We start from the raw sequence: 13586 nt of genomic DNA on the forward strand, positions 1-13586 counted from the left end.
GGAGTTGCTAAATGTGAAGGATAGGAAGGGAAAGGTAGTTGCAGTGATGACTGAGAAAAATTGAGAAATAAGGAAGGATGAAGTAAAAACAGTTGTTAAGATGATGAAAGCAGGTAAGGCACTTATTCTGGATGGATGTCATGCAGAACATCTGAAGAAAGGAGGTACAGTTATGGTGGACTGGCTGGTGAGGTTATTTAATGTTTGTTTAAGAGAGGGTAGAGTGCCGGAGGACTAGAGTGCCTGTATAGTTCCACTTTACAAGGGAAAAGGGGATAAGTGTGAGTGTAGTAGTTTCAGAGGGATTAGCTTGTTAAGTGTAGTTGGGAAGGCTTATGGGAGGATCTTGATTGAGAGAATTAGGAGAGGAAGAGAGGGAGTAATTGGTGAGGAACAGTGTGGGTTTAGGACAGGTAGGGGTTGTGTAGATCAGATTTTTGTGGTAAGACAGATATGTGAGAAATCTATAGGAAAAGGTAAGGATGTTTTCTAGGTTTTTATGTATCTAGAAAAGGCTTATGACACGGTTGACAGGAAGGCACTGTGGGAGGTATTGCAGATATATGGGATAGAAGGAAAGCTGTTATGAGCTGTGAAAAGTTTTTATGAGAGTACACTTTTATACTATGACTGTCCCTCCGTTATGCTGTCCCCCAACCCCTTGCTGCTGTGCTGTACCATTTCTCTGAGTATTCATTTTCTGCTGTGGGGGAATTCCCTGTGGGAGAAAAGAATACTGCCACCAAGTATTTCCACTTGAATCGTAACAGGCGAGAAGAAAGGGACGGGGAGTGGGACTAGGCATCCTTCTCCTTGTAGCCCCACAGGGGACATTCCTAAACGAAAAAGTAAAGGCATAAGAGGGTCTGAGAGTTTTCCGACCAGCCCCCTAAGGTTTGGGTCTTTTAATGTGCTTGGATTTGGTACAGATGAGAGTAAAAGGGAATAGATAGGTAGTATGTTTGTGAGAAGAAAGATGGATGTGTTGGCTTTGAGTGAAACTAAGTTGAAAGGGAAGGGTGAGTGTAAGTTTGGGAGTGTAAGTGGGAGGTTATCAGGAGTGATGAGTGGGTGAGGGAGGGAAGGGGTGGCTATTTTAGTAAGTGAAGAGATAGGTAAACTTGTAGTGGAGTTGAAGGAGGTTTCCTCAAGGATAATGTGGATGAAGGTGAAACTGGGAAAGGAGATGTGGGTTTTTGTAAGTGCATATGGGTCTGGGAGTGAGAAGAGTGTAGAAGAAAGGGAGGCCTTTTGCATAGATTTAAATGAGTGCATAGAGGATTTAGGGAGAAATGTCAATGTAATAGTACTGGGAGACCTTAATGCTAGGGTAGGAAATTGTCCAATTGATGGAGTTGGTTCAGAAATGTGGAGTTCTAGGAAAAAATCGTAGTGGAGAGTTGATGGTGGAAATGTGTCTAGAAAGAGTTGATGATAGCAAATACAGTGTTTTGGAAGAAAGTCAAGCATAAGTACACATGGGAGAGGGTGTGGGTTGGAAGGGTGGTAGATAGAGCATTGATGGATTATGTATTGGTGGATAGGATTATGATAGGAAGAGTTAAGGATGTACATGTCCTAAGGGGAGAGGGTGGGGGAATATCAGATCATTTTTTGGTGGAAGGTAAGTTGAGACTGGAGGATAGATGGAGAAAGAGGAAAGGGACAAAAGGTAGGGAGGTGCTTAGAGAGAACTCTTTAAATGAAAAGGAAAAGGAGAAGGAATACAAGAAGCTGAAGGAGGAGTGGGAGGGAGTGAAGGATAGAGTAGAGCTAGGTGTGGAGGAGGAATGGGGATGGTTCAAGGAGGGAGTCACAAAGTGTGAAAGGATGGTGTGTGGAACAAGAAGGACTGGAGGAAATAGAAGAAAGGTTAGTGAATGATGGGATGAGGAAACAAAGAAGGTTGTAGAAGAGAAGAAGCGAGCTTTCACAGATTGGTTACAAAATAGGAAGAGGGAGTCATATGAGAGGTACAAAGAAAAGAAAAGAGAAGTAAAGCAAAAGGTAAAGGAGGCAAAGAGGAGAGCAGATGTGAAGTGGGGTAAGAGTATGACAGAAAATCTTGAAAGTAATAAAATGATGTTTTGGAAAGAAATTAAGAGAGGAAGAGGAGGCGAATCAAGTAGAGAAAAAAAGGTATAAGGTGCACATGGAGAGATGATATGGGAAGAGCAGGCAGTAAGGGGAAGATGGGCAGAATATTTTAGGGAATTGATAAATGTGAAGGAGGATAGGGAGGGAAAGATAGTTGCAGTGGGAAATGCTAAGAAAATGAGAGTGATGAGTGAGGAGAATGGAGGAGAAATAAGGAAGGATGAAGTGAAGGCAGTTGTTAAGATGATGAAAGCAGGTAAGGCACCTGGTCTGGATGGATGCCAAGCAGAATGTCTAAAAAAAGGAGGTACAGTGATGGTGGACTGGCTGGTGAGGTTATTTAATGTTTGCTGGAGAGAGGGTAGAGTGCCAGAGGACTGGAGGAGTGCCTGTATAGTTCCACTTTACAAGGGAAAAGGGGACAAGTGTGTATGTAGTAGTTTCAGATGGATTAGTTTGTTAAGTGTAGTTGGAAAAGCTTATGGGAGGATCTTAATTGAGAGGATTAGGAGAGGAAGAGAGGGAGTAATTGGTGAGGAACAGTGTGGATTTAGGATGGGTAGAGGTTGTGTAGATCAGATTTTTGTGGTAAGACAGATATGTGAGAAAGCTATAGGAAAGGGGATGTTTCTTGGGCTTTTATGGATCCGGAAAAGGCTCATGATAGGGTAGACAGAAAGGCACTGTGGGAGGTTATGCAGATATATGGGATAGGAGGAAAGCTTCTAGGAGCTGTCAAGAGTTTTTATGAGAATAGTAGAGCTTGTGTCAGGATTAGAAATGGAGAGAGTGAGTGGTTCAAGGTAAAGGTGGGACTTCATCAAGGATGCGTTATGTCGCCCTGGCTGTTCAACTTATACATGGATGGGGTAGTGCAAGAGGTAAATGCAAGGGTAGTGGGTCAGGGAATGGAGATAGTTAAAGAAAATGGAGAAAAGTGGGAGGTGAGCCTGCTGTTGTTTGCTGACGACACTGCGCTTGTGGCAGGATCGGAGGAGGGATTGAGGAAGTTGTTGACAGAGTTTGGGAGAGTATGTGATAGAAGAAATCTAAAGATAAATGTGGGTAAAAGTAAGGTGATGAGATGTACAAGGGGTGAAAGTGGCAGTAGACTAGATGTGAGTATTAAGGGAGAGCGACTGGAGGAAGTGGATAGTTTTAGATACTTGGGTGCAAATGTGGCAGGAAAAGGTGGAGTGAAGGTGGAGGTAGAATGTAGATTGAGAGTAGTGAGTAAATGCCTTGGTGGATTAAAAAGTGTAATGAGGAATAGACATTTGGAAATGGATGCTAAGAGGAGACTATATGAAGGAGTGATTGTGCCAACAGCACTGTATGGGGCAAACATGGAACATAAGAGAGGAAGGAGTTTGAATGTGTTTGAGATGAGGTGTCTGAGAAGTATGATGGGGGTTACTAGGCTAGATAGAGTGAGAAATGAGGTGAGGAGAAGAACGGGGGTGGAAAGGAAGTTGGGAGATAGGGTTGATGAAAGAGTATTAGGATGGTTTGGACACATGGAAAGAATGAGTGAAGAAAGACTAGTAAAAAAGGTATGGAAGGCAGATGTGGAGGGAGTGAACATGAGGGGATGTCCTAGGATGAGGCGGATGGATGGGGTGAAGGGGGCTTTGGGGAAGAGGGGAATGTCTGTTGAGGAAGGATGGGAGAGGACAGAAGACAGGGGTGAGTGGAGAATGGTTGTATATGATAATGTTGTGATGCATGAGGTGGAATGGGTGGGGGGATGGGGGGTGAGGTATGTGTGCTCAAAATTTGACACAGCCTGAAGGGATTTCTCCCCATCTTCTCCTTTTATGCATGGGGGGACGGAGAGGGGGGGGTCGCCGATTTAATGAAGCAGCCTTGCTGTGGATGTGCTGTGTCTTGCAACACTGCTTCTGACCCAGGGCAGTGGACAAGGAGCAGGGATGACCCGTCATCCAGGCAGGAGGTGCTAAGATAAGAGGGAGGGTGGAGGGGTGTGGAGTGTATTCAGGGATGGAATGGGTGGAAATTATTTTATGCCTTTTCCTTTTTGGCTACCTCCCTTGTAAAGGGGAAAAAGCCTTGGTATATGTACCGTATTTTTCGGACCATAAGGCGCTTCGTACCATAAGGCGCACCCGTAATTTTCTATTCCCCGTCCTTACATAAGACGCACCTGACCATAAGGCGCAGCTGGTCTCATCATCGGATAATCATGCATATGTGAGTGCATTCAGAACTGAACATTTTTGTTGTTGAATGAGAAAAATCTGTTGGGATTTAGCAATATTACAAAAATAAATGATATATTTTTTTACTTTGGTCAGTGAAATCAGACCACCTCCATGGACGGTCTGCCCTACCACTACCCCTAAAAACAATATACCGTATTTTCCGGCTTAAAATGCGCACCCATGCACTTCGTTATCTCAGTACACAGATAGCGCGCACCGACGTATGACGCGCATGTCAGGAAAAGTCACTGGTGGCTAAAGCTCGTGAACTGTATGTATGCGACTCCTGCTTGCGTTGGTCCATTGTTTTTAGGGAAATTTGAGCCATGAAAAGTTTATTGAATACATGATGTGGAGGAGTTGGTTGAAGACCATAGAAATGAGCTGACAACTGAAGAACTCCAAGAACTGCACAGGGAGCAGCAAGAAGTGGTTGAAGAACTTTCTTCTTCAGAGGAGGAAAGTAGTAAGGGAAGCATTTCCACTGCAGAAATTAAAGAACTGTGTTATCACTGGGAGAAAACACAGTGTTGAAAAAATGGCATCCTAACACTGTTGTTGTCAACAGGAGCATCAATTTGTTCAATAACAATGTTATTGACCATTTTAGAAAAATTCTGAAAAATCATCAAAGGCAGACAACATTGGACAGGTTTTTAAAGAAAGAATCCCAAGATTCTTTTAGTGCAAAAAGACAGAAAAAAGAAAGAACACCAGAAAGAGAGAAAACACCTGAAGGGATGTTACATATACATATACCAAGGCTCTTTCCCCCTTACAAGGGGGGTAGCCAAAAAGAAAAAGGCACAAAATCATTCCCACCCATTCCATCCCTGAATACACTCCACACCCCTCCACCCTCCCTCTTATCTTAGCACCTCCTGAATGATGGGTCATCCCTGCACCTTGTCCACTGCCCTGGGTCAGAAGCAGTGTCGCAAGACACAGCACATCCAAAGCAAGGCCGCTTCATTAAATCGGCGACCCCCCCTCTCCGTCCCCCCATTGCATAAAATGAGAAGACGGGGAGAAATCCCTTCATGCTGCGTCAAAATTTGCTCACACATACTACCTCACCCCCCATCCCCCCGCCCATTCCACCTCATGCAATCACAACATCATCCATATACAACCATTCTCCATTCACCCCTGTCTTCTGTCCTTTCCCGTCCTTCCTCAACAGACATTCCCCTCTTCCCCAAAGCCCCCTTCACCCCATCCATCCACCTCATCCTAGGACGTCCCCTCATGTTCACTCCCTCCACATCTGCCTTCCACACCTCTTTTACTAGTCTTTCTTCACTCATTCTTTCCATGTGTCCAAACCATCCTAATATTCTTTCATCAACCCTATCTCCCAGCTCCTTTTCCACCTCTGTTCTCCTCCTCACCTCCTCATTTCTCACTCTATCTAGCCTAGTAACCCCCCATCATACTTCTCAGACACCTAATCTCAAACACATTCAAACTCCTCCCTTCTTCTCTTATGTTCCATGTTTCTGCCCCATACAGTGCTGTTGGCACAATCACTCCTTCATATAGTCTCCTCTTAGCATCCATCCCCAAATGTCTATTCCTCATTACACTCTTCAATCCACCAAGGCATTTACTCGCTTCTCTCAATCTACATTCTACCTCCACTTTCACTCCACCTTTTCCTGCCACATTTGCACCCAAATATCTAAAACTATCCACTTCCTCCAGTCGCTCTCCCTTAATGTTCACTTCTAGTCTACTGCCACTTTCACCCCTTGTACATCTCATCACCTTACTTTTACCCAGAGAGAAGGGATGTTACCTGATGTTTATATGGAGGGTGACTCCCCTCTACACCTTCCACTTATGCCATAGCTCACCTCAGTACAGGTAAAGTCCAGTTAGATTTTTTTTTTTTCATGTACTGTACAGTACTGTACATTTATTGTTTTTCATAGTTTTTATGTATTCTATGCTTAAAATATTATTACACTAAGCAATAATCTGTGGGTCTGGAATGGATTAATCCAATTTACATTATATCTTATGGGAAAAAAATTATTCGCCATTCGTACAAATCGCCATTCGTACAAATCGCCATTTGAACAGCTTCCTGGAATGGATTGTGTATGAATAGCGAGGTTCCACTGTATAATAAAAGAGTCATTTCTCTATGAACAGATTTTTCCTCTATCACAGACAAAATGATGTGTGGCTCGAGTCCATAGGGGCACCCCATATAGACCCTGAAGTATCAACTGCATGCTACTTTGCCAAAATAACATGCAGCCAATACCCCAGATGGGGTAATTTCAATTTAGCCAGTTTCTCATATGACAGGTTTGAAAGTGTTGGGTCCATTTTCGTGGCTGCTCTGAGGATTCATTCAATTTTCTTTATATTCTTTTTAGTACTGGGTGACCATAGTGTCACAGCATACTCAGTCTAGGCCTTATTAGTGTAACTACTATTTTTTTTAACCATTTCTTCATCTAAATAGGTGAAAGCCACTTTTATTTATTTTAGTAAGTTATGAGATTCTCCAACAATTTTATTTATCTATTTATCAGGGGACATGTAATTTGAGATAATTACTCCAGTTATTTTTCAGATCCCACTTCCTTTATTTTCTTTGTTCCAGTTATATATCATCCTGACTTTTTTTTTCTGAACTCCATTATGCCATATTTCTTATGTTGAAGTACTTCCCACTTTTGGCTCCATTTCCAAACCTAGTTTGAGATGTAGTGCCTGAGAAGTATGATAGGGTGTACTAGGCTGGATAGAGTGAGAAATGAGGTGAAGAGGAGAATGGGGGTGGAAAGAGAGTTGGGAGATAGGGTTGATGAAAGATTATTGGGATGGTTTGGACACATGGAAAGAATGAGTGAAGAAAAGTTAGTAAAATAGGTGTGGAAGGCAGAAGTAGAAAGTGAACATGAGGGGGTGACCAAGGACGAGATGGATGGATGGGGGTAAATGGGGCATTGGGAAAGAGAGAAATGTCTGTGAGGAAGGACAGGAGAAACAGAAAATAGGTTGTGAAAGGAGAATGGTTGTGTATGGATAATGGAGTGATGCATGAGGGGAAGTGGGTGAGGGTGAGGGAGTATGTGTGAAAAATAAATTGATGCAGCCCAAAGGGATTTCTCCCTGTCCTCTCCATTTCTGGATGAGGGGATGGAGTGGGGGGTTGCTGATTTAATGAAGAGGCCTTGCTGTGGAGGTGGTGTGTCTTCCAACACTGCTACTGACCCAGGGCAGTGGGTTAGATGCAGGGATGACCCATCATCCAGGAGGAGCCAAGATAAAAGGGAGATAGGTGGGTGGATGAAATTGGAGTATGTGGTGATAGAATGGGTGGGAGTGGATTTTATGCCTTTGTTTTTTTGGCTACCCCTCCCTTGTAAGGGGGAAAAGCCTTTAGTATATGTATGCATATATTTATCATTATCTTTTTTTTTTTATATACCAAAAGGTCTCCTATTGGCATGCTCCTCCTTTGTAATCCTTTGTAAATCCTTTGTATGTGTGAATAATAAATTGATGCAACTTGAAGGGATTTCTCCCGGTTTTCTCTTTTTCTGCATGAGGAGGAAGAGGGGTGTGGTCGCTGATTAAATGAAGAGGCCTTGCTGTCATTGTGCTATCTTGGTGCACTCCCTCTGACCCAGGGCAGTGGGTGAGATGCAGGGATGACCTGTCATCCAGGAGGAGCCAAGATAAGGGGGGAGAGAGGGGGTTAAATGGGAGTGGAGTATTTGGGGATGGAATGGGTGGGAGAGGATTTTATGCCTTTGATTTTTGGCTACCTCCCTTGTAAAGGGGAAAAAGCCTTTGGAATATGTATGTATTATTGTCATTTGCTTGGTGCCTCCCACTGTCACCATCAATCCTTCTCAATCCTCCTCCACATTCAACATCTCTCTAAAATAATCAGTCCATTTTCTCTGTACTATCTCCACTTCCATTAACCTGTGGCCATCTGCACCTTTTATCTTTTCTTCCCTGCAGGTTTATAGCAACATTAAAGCAAAAATACACACAAAGCAATGGTCGGCGCCCCTTTGGTGTGTCATGCCTGATTACTGGGTTTGACATGGATGGCACGCCTCACCTATACCTGACAGATCCTTCTGGGACCTACACTGAGTGGCTGGTAAAGTTAATTTAATGTGCATTTGATTCTCTTTCATTTCTGTGTTTTCTGTCTTTGTTTCCCATTTCTTTTTGAAATTCTGGTAGTGGTAGTCTGAAATGTCAAAATTTTTCAGTTGTCATTAATTACTATTATCTTTTGAAGAAATTGCCTAATCCTGTAAGTCTAAGTCAGACTCCAGCTTCTTAAGATAGTCATTGGCTGGAAGAAAATCAGTCCTTTTGGTATGAGAAGGGTTCCACAGTCAAATGATATTGGTATTCTGTAAGGTACAGACTAAAGTCAATCCATTTATCTTGCTTGAAGGATACCCACAGCCATCAGGTAACTGGCAACATTCATTAGACTGGCCCATGTGTTACTCAAGGAAGAAATATTGTAGTCTGCGCATGGGTAGTGGGCCAGTATAAGATGTGTTTGCTGTCTTTGATTCTGTGTTTTTGTCTGTCTCTTGCTCTGTCTCTCTCTCTAACCTCTCTCTCTCTCTCTCTAACCTCTCTCTATCTCTCTCTCTAACCTCTCTCTCTCTCTCTCTAACCTCTCTCTCTCTCTAACCTCTCTCTCTCTCTCTCTCTAACCTCTCTCTCTCTCTCTCTCTAACCTCTCTCTCTCTCTCTCTCTAACCTCTCTCTAACCTCTCTCTCTCTCTCTAACCTCTCTCTCTCTCTCTCTAACCTCTCTCTCTCTCTCTAAATTTGGTTCATTCCATGTCAATTCAACCAGTCATTTTTGGCACCAACTCAGATTTTCTTGCAAATTACTCTACTTTTAGACCTTAATGAGATAAATTCAATGGTGTATGTCTTTCCTCTGTAGGTCAAATGGTTTCTGAGAGATGGTCCCTCAAATTTGGGTCAAAAAGGTCATTCTGATACAATTTTAAAGCTAATAAGATTCCCTACAGCTTTATCAATGCATATATTTTCTTACAAGCTCAAACAAAAAAGTTTAACTTTAATTTGACCTTTGACCTTGAAGAGGTCACTTGAGATATAAATTGATTGATTTATTTCTATTTTATTTATTTATTTATTTATTTTTTAACTTTCCCTAAAAATTTGTACATATTATATAGCAAAGTGTTCATTAAGAATTTTCTCCGAGAAATTTTTATTTTAGGAGCTACAGATTTTTATGCAAGCACAACTTAGCCAAAAAAATGACGATTTTGGTGTTTGACATATAATTACCATGGGCATAGCCAGCCATCCAGTTTTTTGGGGAGATCCCATTCATGGAGGGAGCAAAATGCATTCATGGCAAAGTCTTCAATGAGTGCCGGCAAGAGTAAAAATATGATTTTGAAGCTGAAAGAAAAAATACAAAATACTAAATTTTACAGACATTCACACTAAGTAATGAAAAAATATAAGGATTTTTTTTCCCTTTAAAATGTAAAATATTCTCCATGAACTCCACCCTCCCCATCTAAGCCTAGCTATGGTATTAACATAGACCTATTTAAGTGACCTTTATTTGAAGTTTTATTTTCATGAATGATATAAACTTTGTTAATCACATTGATGTTTAGTAAAATTTTAATCAAAATACTAAGAAAATTATGTTTGGTAATTATTAGGAAAAAATAATGAACAATTTATAACATTCTCCATATTCTTACAGGAATTATATGATATATAAAACTAATTTGAATTAACAAGGCAAAATATAGATAAGTTCATTAACTGTTGTGGTCCAATAATACCAGTTGAAACATGAATTAACTTGGTCACTGGGATGCCCAGGATAGTCAACTTTAAAGCTCTACTGTCTCTTAGTCAATGTGGGAGTATGACCTAGTGAGGAGCATCACCATCTTAGCTTGGTAAGACCTCTTTGTATTAATTTTTTTCTTACCTTTATACCTTGAACTATTTTGAGTTGATTTTAATATTTTTCATATTTATAATGTCATATTGCAAATTATATACATTTAATCTTAACATTCTGCTAATCAAATATCCATGTTGCCTTGTGATTATTAATTATGCCTGGTGAAATGAGGTCACTATTGTACACATGAGTAACTTTATTTTCCCAATTCCTGGCATTTCTTTTCAATCTAGTTATTCATTTTAGTTAAATTACCTCTAAAGTTAATTTGAAAAATTAATAATTTTTTATCCTGGACAAATAACTTATACGTAAGTAGCTAGGAAGAAGGCGAATAAAAGTTTGTAATATTATGCAATGAGCAACTAAACTATATATACATATTTGTTCACACTAATGTGGCCCTTTTTATTGTTTTCCAGCTACCATGGATGCTCAATGAAAGTAGGGAATTATAGCTGTTACCCTATTCAAAGGCATACATACACCAAAGGCTTTTTCCTCCTTACAAGGGAGGTAGCAAAAAAAAAAAAAAAAAAAAAAAAAAGGCATACAAACCACTTCCACCCATTCCATCCCCAACATACTCCACTTCCCTCCACCCTCTTATCTTGGCACCTCCTTGATGATGGGACATCTCTTCATCTTGCCCACTGCTGTGGGTCAGAAGCAGTGTTGCAAGACACAGCACATCCACAGCAAGGCTTCTTCATTAAATCGGCAACCCCCTTGTCTGTCCCCTCATGCAGAAAAGGAGAAGACAGGGAGAAAGCCCTTCGGGCTGGATCAATTAATTTTCACAAATACTCTCTTACCCCCCATCCCCCACCCACTCTCCCTCATGCATCACAGGATCATTCATACACAACCAGTCTACATTCACCCCTATATTCTGTCTTCACCTGTCCTTCCTCAATGGACATTCCCCTCTTTCCCAATGCCCCATTTACCCCATCCATCCATCTCATCCTAGGTCGCCCCCTCGTGTTCACTCCTTCCACCTCTGCCTTCCACACATCTTTTACTAGTCCTTCTTCATTAATTTTTTCCATATGTCCAAACCATCTCAAAACTCGTTCATCAACCCTGTCTCCCAACACCCTTTTCACCTCCATTCTCCTCCTCACCTCCTCTTTTCTCACTCTATCCAGCCTAGTAACCCCAATCATACTTCTCAGACACCTCATCTCAAACACATTCAAACTCCTCTCTTCTTATTTTATGTTCCATGTTTCTGCCCCATACAGTGCTGTTGGCACAATCACTCCTTCATACAGTCTCCTTTTAGCATCCATTCTCAAATGTCTATTTCTCATTACACTTTTTTAATCCCCTAAGGCATTTACTCGCTTCTCTCAATCTACATTCTACCTCTACTTCCACTCCTCCATTTCCTGTCATATTTGCACCCAAGTATCTAAAACTATCCACTTCCTCCAGTCTCTCTCCCTTAATACTCACTTCCAGCCACTTTCTACCTTTGTACATCCCATCACCTTACTTTTACCCATATTTATCTTTAACTTCTTTTGCTTACCTTCCCAAACTCTGTAACTAACTTCCTCAATCCTTCCTCTGATCCTGCTATAAGTGCAGTGTCGTCAGCAAATAATAATTGGCTTATCTTCCACTTTTCTCCATTTTCTTTAACCATCTCCCTCCCCTGACCCACTGTGCTTGCATTTACATCTTGCACCATCCCATCCATGTATAAATTAAACAGCCAGGGCGACATAACACATCCCTGATGAAGTCCCACCTTTACCTCAAACCGGAAAAAAATTACTAAAGGATTTTGTTTTGTAACTGAACAATTAATAGAAAGTAATCCTGCTTGCAATCTAATGGCACAGCATAAATTATGCCCTACCTGTTGCAGTTTATTGTTAAAGGCTTCATCTTCAGACACTGGATCTCAAAAGCTCGGTCCATCACAATGTTATATTGAATAAGAAAAGGAGTATGAACTTCAAAACCTCAATATATCTTTGGTCACAATAGCAGTCCTGCAAAAAGCTAAAGCATCACAAAGCAAGAAGTACACAAAGAAATTCATTCAAGTAAGAAGCATACATACATATACCAATGGCTTTTTTCCCCCCTACATGGGTAGTAGCCAAAAAGAAAAAGGCATAGAAACCACTTCCACCCACTCCATCCCCTACATATTCAACTCCCCTCCACCCTCTTCCTTTCCTCTCATCTTGGCACCTCCTGGATGATGGGTCATCCCTGCATCCTGTCCACTGCCTTGGGTCAGAAGCAGTGTCGCAAGACACAGCACATCCACAGTGAGGCTGCTTCATTAATTCGGCGACCCCCCCCTCTCCATCCCCTCATGAAAAAAAGGAGAAGACAGGGAGAAATCCCCTCGTGCTGCATCAAATTATTTCTCATACATACTTCCTCACCCCCCATCCCCCACCCACTCCCTCTCATGCATCACAGCATCATCCATACACAACCCTTCTCCATTTACCCGTCATCTGTCCTCTCCAGTCTTTCCTCAACAGACATGCCTCTCTTTCATAATGCCCCTTTTACCCCATCCATCCGTTCACCTCTGCCTTCCACACCTCTTTTACAAATCTTTCTTCTCATTCTTTCCATGTGTCCAAACCATCCTAATACTCTTTTATCAACCCTATCTCCCAGCTCCCTTTCCTCCCCTGTTCTCCTCCTCACCTCTTCATTTCTCACTCTATCCAGCCTAGTAACCCCTATCATACTTCTCAGACATTTCATCTCAAACACATTCAAACTCCTTCTCTCTTCCTCTCTTATGTTCCATGTTTCTGCCCTGTACAGTGCTGTCAGCACAATCACTCCTTCATATAACCTCTAAGTATCCATTCCCAGATGTCTTTCTCATTACACTTTTTAATCCACCAAGGCATTTACTCGCTTCTCTCAATCTACATTCTACTTCCACCCCCACTCCTCCCTTTCCTGCCACATTCACACCCATGTATCTAAAACTATCCACTTCCTCCAGTCTCTCTCCCTTTATGCTCTCGGCCTGCTGTCACTCTCTCTCCCCTTGTACATCCCATCACCTTAGTTTTGCCCACATTTATCTTCACCTTCCTTCTTTCACACACCTTCTTAAACTTTGTCACTAACTTCCTCAATCCCTCCTCTGATCCTGCTACAAGCGCAGTGTTGACAGCAAACAACAACAACTGGTTTATTTCCCACTTTTCTTCATTTTCTTTAACCATCTCCAACCCCTGACCCACTACCCTTGCATTCACCTCTCACACCACCCCATCCATGTATAGATTGAACAGCCAGGGCGA

General features: G+C 41.8%; 1 protein-coding gene across 1 annotated transcript in view; it reads left to right on the forward strand.

The window, feature by feature from the left end:
• Prosalpha4 (proteasome alpha4 subunit) overlaps positions 1-13586 on the forward strand; it is a 102546-nt gene that overhangs the window by 59095 nt on the left and 29865 nt on the right. Inside the window, exon 4 of the mRNA XM_076201021.1 lies at positions 8310-8454. Within this exon, the coding sequence (XP_076057136.1) occupies positions 8310-8454 (145 nt within the window). The remainder of the gene's footprint in view (positions 1-8309; positions 8455-13586) is intronic.

This window comes from Oratosquilla oratoria, chromosome 17, assembly GCF_046742065.1.
Source record: "Oratosquilla oratoria isolate Oo_2021 chromosome 17, ASM4674206v1, whole genome shotgun sequence".
NCBI lineage: Eukaryota > Metazoa > Arthropoda > Malacostraca > Stomatopoda > Squillidae > Oratosquilla > Oratosquilla oratoria.